This window comes from Aristolochia californica, unplaced genomic scaffold (assembly GCF_029961685.1).
Source record: "Aristolochia californica isolate CCGP_79_NKW_82.1479 unplaced genomic scaffold, dmAriCali1.0.hap1 SCAF_13, whole genome shotgun sequence".
Lineage (NCBI taxonomy): Eukaryota > Viridiplantae > Streptophyta > Magnoliopsida > Piperales > Aristolochiaceae > Aristolochia > Aristolochia californica.
Window position 1 is genome coordinate 7,032,547 of NW_027181804.1, and position 14,932 is coordinate 7,047,478.

At 38.9% G+C, this 14,932-nt stretch overlaps 2 protein-coding genes across 4 annotated transcripts; one reads left to right on the plus strand and one right to left on the minus strand.

The window, feature by feature from the left end:
* The first annotated feature begins 1,886 nt into the window (after positions 1–1,886).
* LOC137948933 (autophagy-related protein 13a-like) lies at positions 1,887–7,855 on the plus strand. 2 transcript variants are annotated; one of them, XM_068795155.1, is made up of 3 exons: positions 1,887–4,666; positions 4,745–4,926; positions 7,287–7,855. In XM_068795155.1, exons 1-3 carry the CDS (start codon positions 3,338–3,340, stop codon positions 7,600–7,602), a joined length of 1,827 nt encoding a protein of 608 aa, XP_068651256.1. In that variant the 5' UTR covers positions 1,887–3,337; the 3' UTR covers positions 7,603–7,855. The 2 variants fall into 2 exon arrangements, with proteins under 2 accessions (XP_068651256.1, XP_068651257.1); XM_068795156.1 differs by having other exon boundaries at positions 4,754–4,926.
* Positions 7,856–9,108: 1,253 nt separating this feature from the next.
* Positions 9,109–13,120, minus strand: LOC137949045 (actin-7-like). 2 transcript variants are annotated; one of them, XM_068795303.1, is made up of 6 exons: positions 13,011–13,116; positions 12,794–12,898; positions 11,422–11,495; positions 10,935–11,328; positions 10,036–10,649; positions 9,109–9,464 (listed from the first exon to the last, which is right to left on the minus strand). In XM_068795303.1, the coding sequence occupies exons 3-6, from the start codon at positions 11,479–11,481 to the stop codon at positions 9,399–9,401; spliced, it is 1,134 nt and encodes a 377-aa protein (XP_068651404.1). In that variant the 5' UTR covers positions 11,482–11,495; positions 12,794–12,898; positions 13,011–13,116; the 3' UTR covers positions 9,109–9,398. The 2 variants fall into 2 exon arrangements, with proteins under 2 accessions (XP_068651404.1, XP_068651403.1); XM_068795302.1 differs by lacking the exon at positions 12,794–12,898 and having other exon boundaries at positions 13,011–13,120.
* Between the last annotated feature and the right edge of the window lie 1,812 nt (positions 13,121–14,932).

The following is a 14,932-nucleotide window of genomic DNA, read 5'->3' on the forward strand; positions in this document are numbered from 1 at the left end:
AGAGGAGTAGAAGAGAAGAGAGGGGACGACTTGGAGGAGAAGAGAAGGGAGAGGATGATTTGGAGGATAATTTTTTGGAGGGGGGATTTCCAAAACTTAGGGCTCTAAATATTATAGAATTCCATCAGTACCCATGCTCCTAGTTAGGTTAATACAAAGACTTATAAAAGAAATGTAAAGAAAAGAGATTGTTTAATACAAAGACTTATAAAAAAAAAGTAAAGAAAAGAGAATAAGTGATTACATTTGATTACATATCTTTTAACATATACCAGGGATTAATATGATGCTTTGCTAATCCTCACTTAGGATCTTTAATACTTAACCCTGAACTAGGTTTTCATGGTACACTTGCTTTGTTACAACATGTTAGGTTTGGTAAGGAATAAACCTAGAACAGGTTAGTTTTGTTACTATTTTTAACTCCTTTTAATTTCTTTAGCCCTTAAGCGTGTTAAAAAATTCATGTCATTCAAATGTGTAATGTAAGGATTAAAATTAGAGTTCAAGCGAAAAATTCATACAAACAACAACAACAATTTATAGTGATTTACAACCTGGCATTATCTCATATTCCAAGGTGTTTAGGTTGCCTAAGGCAGTTAAATCAAATTGCCTCTAAGGTCAATTATAATATTAACCACAGAGGGACTAGTACCACTTAATTGACCGTAACAACTAATTTAAAACAAACGAACTAAGTCATCTAACTTAGACCCATAAAAGGGTTTTTCCAACAACTAACTAGACTCCACAAGCTACACCCACACGGGGATTTGCATTAGAACCTCACTAGGGACTTTCTGTACTGCATGCCTTTACAAGGATTCACAGTTCATAACAATAACAACCCAAGCTTCCTAGTCTTTTCCTCTTTAGCCAAATTGGCCTATCTCAATCAAATTGAGTTGAGGATGGTCATGCCTTACTAAGGCTTGACCCAACAATGCAAAGTTTACTTACAGTTCAGTCCAAATATAAAAACATCTCAGTAAGGCATATATTACAATGCAAAAACCAATTAAATATGTCTACTAATCCTAAGTACATATTCTATGTAAATAACAGTTCAATGAGTCCTAATTTGACTAGATTTCAAAGTTTAAAGTGTAAAAGTAATTAGATTAGTTTTGGAATATGTGGGACAGTTAAAATAAATTCAATCCAATGATCATTTCATAGTCTAAGCCCACAAGTAATACTTTGAATAACTTTGATGAATTCTAAATATCTGTTAGCTGAGACTTACTTTATCAAATTCACTTTATTGACTTCAAAATGCAAGATACATATGCACTTGGATTTTAAAACAAGAGCACTCTAGTTCAAAATTGCTTATCTATGTATAATCAATTGGTCTCAAAATATGTGTATCAATGTATTTAGATTTTAAAATTTCAGCCCCAAATTTATACTACTAAGTAGGAACATTATGAATTAGAATGCTAGAAGAATGGAGTGATTTTGAAGAATGAAACTTATGATTTTAACACAAGAGATGCTAAGTGGTTAAAAATTTCTAAGTAAAGTACAAACATATTTAGTTGTTTGTTTCATAGTTTTTCAATGTTAAAAAATAGAATCTTTGAGCTCGAAAATAAACATTTTGTCCTTTTCCAAAACTTGACAAATCTTCATTAAAGAATCTCAGTAAAATACTTAAATTTTTGTGATGATTTACTAATCACATAGATAAGTCATTACTGATTTCGGAGACTTATTGAAGCCTTCATTCTTGTTCAATTACCGTTTGGATGATTATGGACCGATTGGAGGGTCTTCTTTTGGAGGCCTATTGAGATGCAGTGGGAAGTGGCATGGACATGGATACATGCACAATTGGGTCAAATATGGGCATATCGGGGTTACCATCAGAAAGGGCTTCACAAACTGGTACGTTAGCCCCAAACACTCAAAAAGACCATATGGCATCAGCAACACCCTAACAGGGCTAAAAAAGATGAACCTGACACGAAATAACAAGTGACTATTAGGGAGAACAGGCACCTGACAGGGTGCAGAATGCATGCGGCCATTTTGAATTTGAGTTTCTCCTACCCAAATGGCTTTGGAATAATGTAGTTTGAGACAAATAAGTGCACATAGAGTTGTGGCCAATTCTCGTTGGCTCATTTATTATAGGGGATAAAGGTGGCTTATCTTTGACTTCCTAAAATAAGTTAATACTAAAAGCGTGGCATCGCCTTTGTGTGTATACTATGTAGGGTGGGAACGGGGTACTGGGTCCACTTGACCGCAATCCGATCCATTAATTCGGATTTTATCACACTAGAGCCTACCCCTATCCATTGAATTTGTTCTGATTTCAATCTCCCATCTTTCTCAAAGTCTCCAACTACATACAACTATCACCAATCATCATAGATGCTGTGGAGGAATATCATATTGGGATATCTGGGCGCTTACGAGGCCCACAGATACGGTCAAGCCCACTGTGAAAGAGACAAAAAGACATCTTCAAGAGCCACGCAAAGACACCGGAGTCCGTTTCTTGCTCCACTCTCCTACCGCCGACGAGCTAAAAATTAAGCTGCTTACATCCGAGTTTCGCCACCGCAGTCTCAGGCAGACGCGCAGCCCGGCTCGCTCGCCGCACACCGCGCATTCCCTTTTTCTCATTCTCCTGCTCGCTTTGCAGTCCACTTTGATTTCCTCGTTCATCGCCGCCTTCGCTCCTTCCCTGTTCAATTCCGATGTAATCACGTAAAACTAATAGTTTTTTCTAATAAAAAAATTAAGTCCACTGAGCGCACCTTTAGAAAATAAAGTATTGCCTCCCTCTTTGTCTCTTCTTCATCAAGGAGAGAGAGGCCTCTCCTTTTCCATACGTCTCTCCTTCTCTTTGGTTCGGCAGTTCCCCTCACGCTTCGTCCTTACTTTGCGGAAAAAGGTTGTCTTTTTTTCGTGGCAATTTGTTGAATCTGAATGAATCTTCCGCGTTCCTGATTAATCAATTGGTTGGTCGTTGGTTAGTTAATAGATACAAAAATTGTTCAGTTTTGGATACCTGTTGCTGTGTGATTTTTCTCCTATAGGCCTGGGGCTTCCTGGGTTTTTGGTGTTTGTTTCTGGGTATGAGACTTTGGTCTGGAGATGACGGGTCCAGATAAGGTTCTGCTCCTCTGCTTAGATTAACGGATTACCATCGCAGGTTTTCGAAATTAGATTGTGTTGGTCCAAAACCTGCAGTTTCGATGCTTATGGCTCCATCCTCGTCGGGTCGCGGTGAGACGTATAGATCCAACGATGATGGATCTCAATTTTAGTTGGAGGTTTATATTTGTTCTTGCCGAGGTTGTCAAAGAATAAGCGGCACATGGCGTTACAGGGTAATCCCCATTCAGAGTGCACCCGTACTGAGCAGATCATTTCACAGTTCCTTCTGAAAAGTTTGCACATAATTCTTGATTCAAGAATTCCTTCTTTTCATTCTAATGATCATCAAGGGGATCCAGGCTCCGCTCGAAAGAGAGACAAATGGTTTAATTTGGCACTTGGGGATCCTCCTGCAGCTTTAGAAAATCTCAACTTTTGGCACCGAAACGTCGCGGATCCGATGATCATCGATGTGATACTCATCCATGAGGCGGTGTGTTCCTTGGATCTCTACACTTCATCTCGTGCCCTTAAGGAGACCGTTGTAGAGAGATGGGTTCTTCGGTACGAACCTCTCAGAACGGCATCTCCATCGGGCGAGGGGTCAGCTGCCTACAAGAAAATGTATAAGAAATCGATTATACTATTAAGATCCCTTTACTCGACGCTGAAGCTTTTACCGGTGTTTAGAGCTTTCAGACTTTTATCTTCTTCGAGCCAGACGTACAATTTTGATCTCAGTTACAAGGTTTCTTCCTTTAGCGAACCCTTCAATAGAGCTGAAGAGGAATATATGAAACTATATGATTTCGTCCCTGTAGAGACTCCATTTGGGCGGGTTTCTCTTTCTGTGACTTATCGTTCATCATTGTCGGATCTGAATTTGGAACCCTCGAGCTCGTTACCTCCCCAGATTATCACAGATTATGTGGGAAGCCCCGCGGCCGAACCGATTAAGGTCTTTCCGTCTAGTGAAAAAGGTCCGCACAGCACGTCGTTTACTCTGAAAAGCTTTAGGTCCCCTTCTTCGTCTCCATTTCAGCGCCCCCATAGTTGGAGCAGTGGGCTGTACCGACCAGGACCTACCATACACCAGACATACGGTTGCTCACCACCGCTTTCAGATGTTCAGAACTCACCCCCTCACCCATATGGGCAGAAGATACCGCATTATCGCCCAGTAAATCATAAGAAAGGCTTGAGTTTTGATGAACATAGGCTCTCGCCTCCATTCTCTCCATCCCCATCCCCTTCCCCTTCTCCACCAACCTACTTTTCAGGCAGTAACAACCCCATCCATTCTCGGTTACGAGAAAGTGCTCCTGTCAGCATCCCACTTCCTTTATCAGGAAAGAACCATAGATATCTAACACCTAACTCTTCAGATCCAAACAAGCATTCTTTGCCACCTCCATCCCCAAGGAGCCTGAAGGCTGATTACTCTTCTGGTTCTCCATCTGAAAATAGATCTTTCAGGAAGTTGGATGGATTAAGAGGTGGAGACTCACCCTCGGGGAGTGCAAACTTGCACGGGTATGCTGTCCACAAGGTATTACAATCTTAAAGTGCTTAGGTTTATGCTTTGTCTTGGTGTTATGATTTTGTGGATGTCTGTTTAACCTTGTAGGTATTAAAGGATAGCAGAGATGACTCAGGACGGTTCTCTGGGGTTGTATCATCCAGTGGATCACCCCGTGTGGGATTTTCCAGGAGCTCCAGCCGGTTGTCCTTCCAGGATGATTTGGATGATTGTGAATTTCCATGTCCTTTTGCTGTAGATGATGTGGATAGTTCAGATAGTCATTCAAGGTATTGTTTTCTGCTTACTTATTTTGCTCCATCTATGACATCTCTTGATGCATACCTTCTGTTGCTTTTATCTATTTTCCATTCAATAATTTACTGTGTGAAATACATAGCTCATTTTTAAGGTCTGGTTCTTGGTATACCAACTCTATAGTGTTATGTGGCATCCCTACTTTGTGTTGATTGGTGGGTGGAAACGGCATGGTTCGAGTTTTAGAGGGATTATGTATGAACAGACAAAAAAAAAAAAGGAGCACGAACCAATATTCCTTGTGCTATTTATCCAGACATGGGTGCTAATTGGAGTATCAGAGTTGTATAAAAACAGTGAAGGTTATGCAACTTTTGGACAGATAATTAATAGTTAAATCTACAGAACTCAAATAGCACACAGGGAGTGGTAACCACTTTGTCTGTGAATGCTTTACATCAGATTCTGTTTCCATGTATTCCTGAGTTAAGAATCGGAAATGTATTATCTCCTGATTTAACTGATAGCTGTTATAACTGGAAGGAATCTCCAATTTCGAGAACTCATTGGCGACGATTTGTATATTGGGCTTCATGAAATGAGGGATCTTGACGAATAACAGTGATGCTAGCTTCCTCTGAATTGGATAGTTATGTATCATTCATCCTGAAATTCATAGTCTGAAACTGCTCCAATATTTGTGCTCGATAAATGATAATATGCTTCGCAAAAATTGAAATAACATATGTTTTTGATGAACTGGTTGGTTCAGTAGATCAGTACTCAAGGATTTTATGCACAAGACTTGTTCAAAATAAAAACTAGTGTCTCACAAAAATGGACATTTGGTGATTCAATTATGAATTGTCTGAGGAACTGTTGAAAATGGGCAATCTTGAAGGCATGTGTAAAGGTTTTGAGCATGTTTTACGTGTTCGGCTGATGCCTTAATGACGTTAGATCATTCACTCAGTAGATGTTTAGGTGAAAATTCTATCTTTGGTTTCTTATCCACATCAACCTAGGAGGAGATGACCTGAAGCAAAATTAGCGAGCATTTATCTTGAATTCTAGGCTGAGTCTTTGATGAGGTTCAAGGTCACTGTCATGAGCATGGAAGCCCTCATGTATTTAGAACTTTGGATGCTTCCAGGGCTCATTTCAAGCTTAGTTAGTGTGAATGTGTAATTAAAATGGTACTGGATGAATAATCCCACATTGGTTATAGGTTTGGATGGACCTTTGTATAATAGTTAGGAAGTGGCTTCTTAATTTGCCTAGTCATTGTTTGGACGGACCAACACTCAACTTCAATATGGTACAAGAGCAACCCAAACACATGTTTGTATGTTCATTCGCTCTGTCTTAGACCAGTTTATCTGTTTAGACCTGAATATGAGGGATAATATTAGTGGGCGAATACTGTCTTTTCTTGAGGACCTGGAGATGTGTGCGAGCAAGTCTTAAGCTGGTTGCTTGATTAAATGAATCAAGCTAGTGTGGACGAATGGCTATACATTTGTAGGTTGGATTATCCTGCGTTTTTTAGTTAATAAGTAGGAGCCTTCTAACTTCCCTTGTGATTTAGAAAAGGGCCAGGACTCAACTTCAATAATATGCACCATTGATAACGTTGGACTAACTACTGGAAGATGGAATTGCTCCTTAATGTATGAATTTTTTAATTTTATTTTTTGATATATAATTTATATGGATGTTTTGGGTGCCTTTTCACCAAGGTAAATTTTTACTTCAAGCCTGAACAACGCTGGTCCTTGTACTACTTGTAGCTGGTTCTTATACTACTTATAGCATAGAAAGTTCATAAAAGTAGCAAGTTTTGATTGACAATGAAGAAAAATTTCTAGGAAACAGCTAATGAAAGTTGAATAATTTGTTTCAACAACTGCTCTTACTAATCTGCTGCTCAGGCCCTCAAGGTCATATCATGAGCTGTTTTTGGCAAATTAAGTAAAAATGCACCTTAGTTGAACTAGTAGAATCATCATCGTGCTGTCTTCCTCCACTACAATGATTTCTAAGGCAGTTTATGTACAAGGTGCTCAGCTCATGTTACTGACAAATGAGGAACACTGCTAAACTCAAAGTGAAGTGGTTCAGTGGTTCATTGGCCATGATATACTGCAGATTCAAAAAAAGAAATTTGCAGATATGGTGTAAAAACAGTATTGCAGGTCGGATTTGTTCTTTGGTTGGTACAAATAAACCTGTTCACCATGTGTTCATGATCATCTTTCTTGCTCCTCTCCGAAGGTTAAACTGTGCTATCTGTTTAAGCTAACTTTGAGATGCCATTCCTGTATCGTTTTTGGGACTAGTGTATTTTGGCCTTTCTATGTTTTGAATTTGTTCCACCTTATGTATTGGGCAGGACGACTAGTGGGAGAGAAGCTGCTGAATCTACCTCCACCCAAGCATTTACCTCCCCTCGGACCTCACAAGATGCTGCAGTTGGCATTCTTGTTCACATGCTGAGGACAGCACCCCCTCTACGCCAGGATCATAGCTACTTATCTCAATCTTCAAAATCTGAATTGGACGGACAAGTTGGGCAATCTGGATTCTTCTTGTCTAGAAAGACTTTGGATGCAATGGAGGAGCTTCGGAGTTACAGAGAGATGAAAGAAATGCTTCTTTCTCAGAGTGGAGGATCATTGTTAGGGTCAATTAAGGATAAAACAAAATAGCAATTTCTGCATTGAGTCCAGCCTAACTCGTAAATTTGATACTAACTTGAACAACGTAACATTGATTCATACTCTCCTTGGTCTGCAATGAAGTTCTGATGTACATAATAAAACTCAGGGATTTGCCAGTCTTGTAACTTTCACTTGATCTTCATTCCCAGGCCAAGGTAGTTCCTGAAAGAGAATATTGTAGAGAAACTCTTTGTTGTAACTCATGTTTTAATGTACTGTTAAGTTGAATTGAATGACTTAAAGAAACTGGTATATTCTCTCATTTTTATCAATTTTAATCATAGCATTTTTGTAAAAATAATGAAGTAATGATATTCTTATAAATAAAGTAATTTCTTTAAGAAAAAAAAAAAGTTGGGTTCTACCAAGATTGACTGGATTTGAGTTTTAACCTCTTTTCTCTCATTGATGCATCTATGAACTATACACATATATAGATTGGAATTGATAAAACTATTAAGGATTTCAGGTATTTACATGCTTTTAATTGTCAGATAAGTCTGTGTGACATTTTAATAAGAAATCTTAGGATTTGTACCGAAGTGGGCTAAAATTAACAAAAATCTTTGGCATCTCAAGTACTTATGCACATCTTAAAAAACGAAGGTTAGAATTTTATTGAAGTTTCTCAAAAAAATTACAAAATATTGGTAAGAATTAAGAAATATAAGTAAACTGGAGAGCATGAGTGAGAGTGTATATTACAATGAAGAGCTTATGATTTAGTATTTTGAATATTAATTTACTAAAAATATAATAAAGGGTAATACTGTTATTTTTTTAAATATCTAACTGTTAACTTTTTACTAATGGTAATGCCAATTTTCTTTTAAATCTCACAATCATAAAATAATGTTTGGAAAAGAGACCTGGTGTTCACAAGGCCTATCAGCCAACGGCACAAGCCAGCCTAGTCCCTCATACCGATAATAAACCTGTCACCCATAGAGTTCATATGAAAAGAAACGACAAAAAAAAAAAAAAAAAATCTGTGGAAGATTACAAATGGTTAGAATATCCAAGAAAACACCATCTAGGGAAAGCTCGCTTCCCCAGCAAATTCGTGTGAATCCTTGTTGTGACATACACTCTCTTAAAATCTCCTTTTCCACTGCCAACGAGTGTATGGAATGTGCAATCACTATTGCCTCATCCAGAGACTTTCCTTTGTCCAATGCTCTATGTTTGGCTCTAATACTACTCCAAACACTCTAATAGTCAAGGGCATAGCTCCCAACCTACTCCCAATCTCCAAAACCCCAACAAGAGATGCAGAATAACAAATGTGTAACATGAATCTTTTCCTCGCCGACTTATCCAGGAGTGATATTTTCACTGAAATCTCCTATTTCTTATTTTAGCTAGTTTATCATTTTGTTCTGTTACCCTGGCACGAGGTGGTTTTCCAAATTTTCATTTGGACCTATTATACATGCACAGATTATTTGCAATGACAGACACGAGAAAAGAGAAAAGTTAAAACATATTTGGGCAAATAAAAAGGCACGGGATGTACCCTCATCATCATCAAAATCATAATCTAGAGCTCCAGTATCTTAAAAAAGGAAAATGAAATAACAAAGCCTTCGGATTTGCAATCCAACCTACATATAGGTACACATACGCTACTTAATAAAAATATTTATATAAGGCTGTGAAAAAAAGGGGCAATAGAAGAAAAAAAATCAACCAAAATGACAACCAAAACAGACCGTTCCTCGACCAGACAAATATGAGATATTACGTGACCCACAAGCACAAGCAAACAAATAGACCTCCAAAATCTAAAAGCACTTCCTGTGAACAATGGACGGGCCCGATTCGTCATACTCCCCCTTGGATATCCACATCTGCACCCAAAGATAGAACATCAGTAGCGTCATTCCCAACATAAATGATGTCATGACAAAAGCCGACTAGCTAGATATTAGACAGCGAGCCTCTATGTGCCCCTAAAAGTACTTCAGTGACTACACTACAAGCTTTCGTAAAATTAGGAAGTCGCTTGACAAAAACCCTAATCATCCTATCAACAAAGCTACCTCACCCCTACGTATGATAGACCCACACAGAGACGCGAACCATTCACCAGGCTACAACATAATGCAACACACCCACGGGGTTTAGACAAGCAGAGATCAACTGGGAAACAAAAGAACAAACAGTGCAATGGACTACATAATGGAATTGCTCGCCCAATGCTTAAAGGCCTTCCAATTAGTTAACACATGTAAGGTTTTATTGGCAGCATACCCTTCGAAGGTGGTATGGATTATGGATGTTATATCACTCACGCCAGAGAGTTCATGGTTGTTAGCTTTTAAAGTCTACTTATTAAAACGTATCCAATGTAGCATCCTGAAAAGGGTGATAAAAAGAAAAGGAAGGAGGAGAATGTAAAAAGAAACAGCTTTGACATACCTGCTGGAAGGTGCTCAGAGAGGCCAAGATAGATCCTCCTATCCAAACACTGTACTTTCTCTCCGGTGGGGCTACCACCTTGATCTTCATGCTGCTTGGAGCAAGAGCAGTGATCTCCTTGCTCATTCGGTCAGCAATGCCAGGGAACATGGTAGAACCACCACTAAGAACAATGTTCCCGTACAAGTCCTTTCTGATATCAACATCGCACTTCATGATCGAGTTATATGTGGTCTCATGAATCCCAGCAGCTTCCATCCCAATGAGAGATGGCTGGAAGAGAACCTCCGGGCAACGGAACCTCTCTGCCCCAATGGTAATAACCTGACCATCAGGCAGCTCATAGCTCTTCTCAATTGATGAGCTGCTCTTTGCTGTCTCCAACTCCTGTTCATAGTCAAGAGCCACATAAGCAAGCTTCTCTTTCATATCACGGACAATTTCCCGCTCAGCCGTGGTTGTGAATGAGTAACCTCTCTCCGTCAGAATCTTCATTAGGGCATCAGTCAAATCTCTTCCAGCAAGATCAAGACGAAGGATAGCATGGGGGAGAGCATAACCTTCATAGATGGGAACAGTGTGGCTGACTCCATCACCAGAATCCAGAACAATACCTGAGGATAGGAAAGACATAAAGAAGACCCATTAAGTCCGAGTAAGAAATGGTAAATTTTATAAGCTTTTAAACAAATTCAACTGTGTGTTACATTGACCACAGATACAGAGCAAATATCAAAATAGCTCAACTTGCCAAATTGGTAAGAAAAGCACAAGAAAAAAGACTCGAAAAGGACTCACCACAATAAAATTACATCTTACAGCTGCTACAATGTTTGCTCAGAATATTAAAATTACACATGTACATAGTCAAATTTAGTAAAGATATTTTTTTTACTCACCTGTGGTACGACCACTGGCATATAGAGAAAGCACTGCCTGAATGGCAACATACATAGCTGGAACATTAAATGTTTCAAACATAATCTGGGTCATCTTCTCCCTGTTGGCCTTAGGGTTAAGAGGAGCTTCAGTCAATAGAACAGGGTGCTCTTCTGGAGCAACCCGAAGTTCATTGTAGAAGGTATGATGCCATATCTTCTCCATGTCATCCCAGTTGCTCACAATTCCATGCTCGATTGGGTATTTCAGTGTTAGGATACCTCTCTTGGACTGGGCTTCATCACCGACATAGGCATCTTTTTGTCCCATACCAACCATAACACCTGTGTGCCGAGGGCGTCCAACAATACTGGGGAACACTGCCCTTGGAGCATCATCTCCAGCAAATCCAGCCTATTGACAAAAAAATCAATCTATGTAATTTCGAGAGTAAATGACTAGGAAGAAGAAACAAGCATAATGCCCAGAAGCAGTCAGGAATCTCACCTTAACCATTCCAGTTCCATTGTCACAGACAAGGGGCTGAATATCCTCAGAGTCGGCCATGATTTATGCTTGGACTGTATAAAAAATTTTAATCAGTTTAATTTTAAATATGATTTTAGGAGTAACATTGATATCCTCAAAGAGAAGTTATAAAATATTTCAGATTTTGAAGATAAAGGATACTTAACATTTCCATAGAGAGAGGAATCACAAATTACATTTAAACTAAAAATGAGATTTCAAATGAAGTTTACATGTTAAGACAAACACATAACAGAACTATTGACTCAACACATTGCTGTGGAGTCTTCGATTACCATTTGTTTTCCAAAATTCTACCACAAGTAATCAAAAAGTTCCAAAAACTAATTTTGGTAGCCCTACGGTCTCACACTTGGGCATTTTTATGTGGGATTACACTCTGGATTCCAGCAGTATCCCGTTTTCCCAGTTCCAGGAGGCCCCACAAAAATAACACCAGAAGCATGTTACGTTTAATATTTGACCAGAGTTAATAATCACACGAAAAATTAGATCATTAACAATCTAGTTCAGACAAAGTTTTAATTAAAAAATTTGGAGGGATAAAAAACACTGAATAATTAGGGAGAAAAACATGCCTGCCATTCTGTCCTTGAACGAGAAAACGTACATGCCATTAATCATTAATATTTCAAAATGAACGTTTCAATGAAGACTTCTTTCCCTTCAATAAGACACCAAACACGACCGTTTCCAAGCAGGAGCAGATCAAATTCAAAAAATCCAATTACAAGATATCCTCGCTGACCACGCTAGTGAATAAACAAAAGTAAAAAATGTAATGTGTGAAACAGGCAATTGAGCAAAAGAAGAATAACATGAATACCATTAAACTAACTAATAGCAATAAAAAAGACAGATCCTAAACGACTATCCAATTTTCATAACAGTGGATTACAGCACCATGCAACAAGGCGGGCATTAATTGCATTAGATAAAAAGATATGTCCGTGACCACGAACATAAATAAAAATTCGTCAAAAGAAGGAACAGCGTCTAATCAACATTTTCAAAACATTAAATCGGGGATTACAGTCATAAATTAAACAATTTGGGAAACTGCATCTAAAAAGGTGACTAGCTTAATAAACCTAAAAGAAAAGAGCTACCAGAAGAAATAAGTCGTGCATAAATCTCCGATCACTGATAACTATTAAAAATACCAACCAAGAAAGCAGAAGAAGAATCGAAGGCAAATAAAGCAGATTTCAAACATCAGCTTTAGTATCAGTCAATCTCGGCAATCAAATAAAACAAACCATCCGGTGCCTCAAGAATAAAATCCTTCACACAAAGCCGAGCATAATCCAAAAGATCGAGCAAGCGGAACCTTAGATCTGAGGTACAACAACCGCCTACGGAGAGATCAGATCCACTCTTGAACTTCTGAAGAACAAGAATTGCGAAATCTACCAAAACCTAACCAGCTGAATCACTACACCGATCTCGAGCAAACAAAGAGCAGCGGCAAAACAGATGAGGAAGAGCAAAAGATGAAGGAATTTCAAGCAGAGAATTTCAGATCAAGGAGCGAAAAAAGAGAGTACCTTTAGAAGCGATCTACAACGACGGGGATTAAGGAGCCCTTTCTCCTTCGCTTTAGCGGAGAGAAGGGGAAGAGAGGGAGAAGAGAGAAAAGGGCGGAGAGGGTGAGAAAGGCGAGATAGATTCGGCTTACATAAGACTCAAACCCCTTCCAAATGAAGCGCAAATGCAAGCACAAATGAAACGCAAATGAAATGCGGTCCCGGAAAGCGCGCTGGGAGAATCATTTCTTTTCTCCCTGCCACGGGAAGGGCGAAAAAAGAAGTGGGACCCACTCTCGCTGACACGCAAAAAAGCCGCCAGTTAACGGCCAACACGACGGCCGTTATTTTGTTTACCTCTTTTAGCCCTCTCTCGAAACGTTTAAATACAAATAGAGTTAACAGAAAGGTTTCCATGGACGAAAATACCCCCAAGACCTCGAAGTTAAATGATGAATACCAAGCAAACGGGATCCCTTTTTTGGTTGGCATCGAACCGAATCGGTTCACGAACAGTTCGAATTCGGTTCGGCTCGAGACCCCAAGACCCTCCACTAGCCATATCTGTCTTTGTTTCCTTGAAAAGATACGTGGTGCCAGATCCCGCAACGAGAGTCATGCAGCGGTCCCACAAAAGCGTTACCAAGGGCCCACAACCTTGACCAATCAATAATTGTACGCAGTAGTTTTGATGAACAGGTAAGAAAAGCTTCGGCCCTCCTGTTTTCTTTTTCTTTTCTTGTTTTTCTTATAAAAAAGAGAAAACTCGAATTATCCATATTCGTTAATTCCTTATATGAATTAGGTGTAAATTTTTCCTAAATATCTTGTATATTAATACTGGTGGCATCAAGCCAAACCGGCTCAAAAAAAATTTGGTTCAAGAAACCAAACTCTAGATTTTCTAAGCTCGTGAGTCGACTCGTTAGAATAGATTATTTTATATGAAAATACATTTTACTCTAATTACTCTAATTAATTCCTTTTTTAATTATTTAATAATTTTTTTTATTTACCTTAAACCTCAAAGACGATCAATTGTTCAATCATTTTGGGTCCTTCATCATCTGATATTGTTGTTTGCCCATAGAATAAATATTATTGATAAAGGTATTTGTTCGATCTTTAAGATATATTAAACTTATTATTATACATTAGTATGTTTTATTGTAAAGTATTTGATTTCGTAATAGTTTGTAGTTCCGATGGTACTAAGTTCATCACAATATTTTTTTTATTTTTTTTTTTAAATTATTATTATAATTTTAAATGTAAGTCGGAGCTCTTACTCCTAACTCGCCTGAATTTTTTGGGTTTGATCTCAAGTCCAATTTTAGGAGTGTTCGAGGTGAGGGAAATGCTTGATTTTGGGTTGTGCAACGTGGTGTTTGTTGAAATGCCTAAGAGAGAGAGAGAGAGGGGACGACGGGGAAACGTGCCATGTTTGAGAAAAGGAGGATATCCTCGTGCTGCCGGTCCTTACCTGCAGAAATGTTAACAAATTCTCTCGAGAAGCTGATTCACGGGGCACATGGCAGGATCCCACATCGGTTCTTACTTTTTTCGAAACGTAAAATATTGCAGGGAAGATGATTCTGTAACAGGGGTGGAGGAGACAGTTGGAAGTTGAAGTTCCTCCTCATACTGAGATTTTCCTTGAATCTTTAATGTAATCGATCCGGTGAAAATCGCGGAAGACTAAACAGGGGGTCAGATTGGATTTGTGAGAGTAGTGTTCGGACTAAACAGGGCCTCTCGATCTTGATCAAGGTAAGTTGGTAAGTCTCTGCTCCTTTTGCGGCGCAGCCATGGAAACTGGAAGCTTTTGTGCCATCCCCAGTTCGCCTTTTGGTCGCTGCTTTTGGAAAAGTAAAAAGGCTCCATCATTCCTTCTCTTTCGTTTTCATTTTTTCTGCTATGAACGACTGTTATCAACTTAACAC

Bases quoted from the DNA above. Each gene is read 5' to 3' on its own strand.
- LOC137948933 (XM_068795155.1), top strand. From the start codon at position 3,338: ATGGCGTTACAGGGTAATCCCCATTCAGAGTGCACCCGTACTGAGCAG. The intron at 4,667-4,744 runs GTATTACAATCT...TTAACCTTGTAG, and splicing joins ACGGGTATGCTGTCCACAAG to GTATTAAAGGATAGCAGAGA. The intron at 4,927-7,286 runs GTATTGTTTTCT...TGTATTGGGCAG, and splicing joins AGTTCAGATAGTCATTCAAG to GACGACTAGTGGGAGAGAAG.
- LOC137949045 (XM_068795302.1), bottom strand. From the start codon at position 11,481: ATGGCCGACTCTGAGGATATTCAGCCCCTTGTCTGTGACAATGGAACT. The intron at 11,329-11,421 runs GTGAGATTCCTG...TTTTGTCAATAG, and splicing joins ATGGAACTGGAATGGTTAAG to GCTGGATTTGCTGGAGATGA. The intron at 9,465-10,035 runs GTATGTCAAAGC...CTTTGGGTGCAG, and splicing joins CTCTGAGCACCTTCCAGCAG to ATGTGGATATCCAAGGGGGA.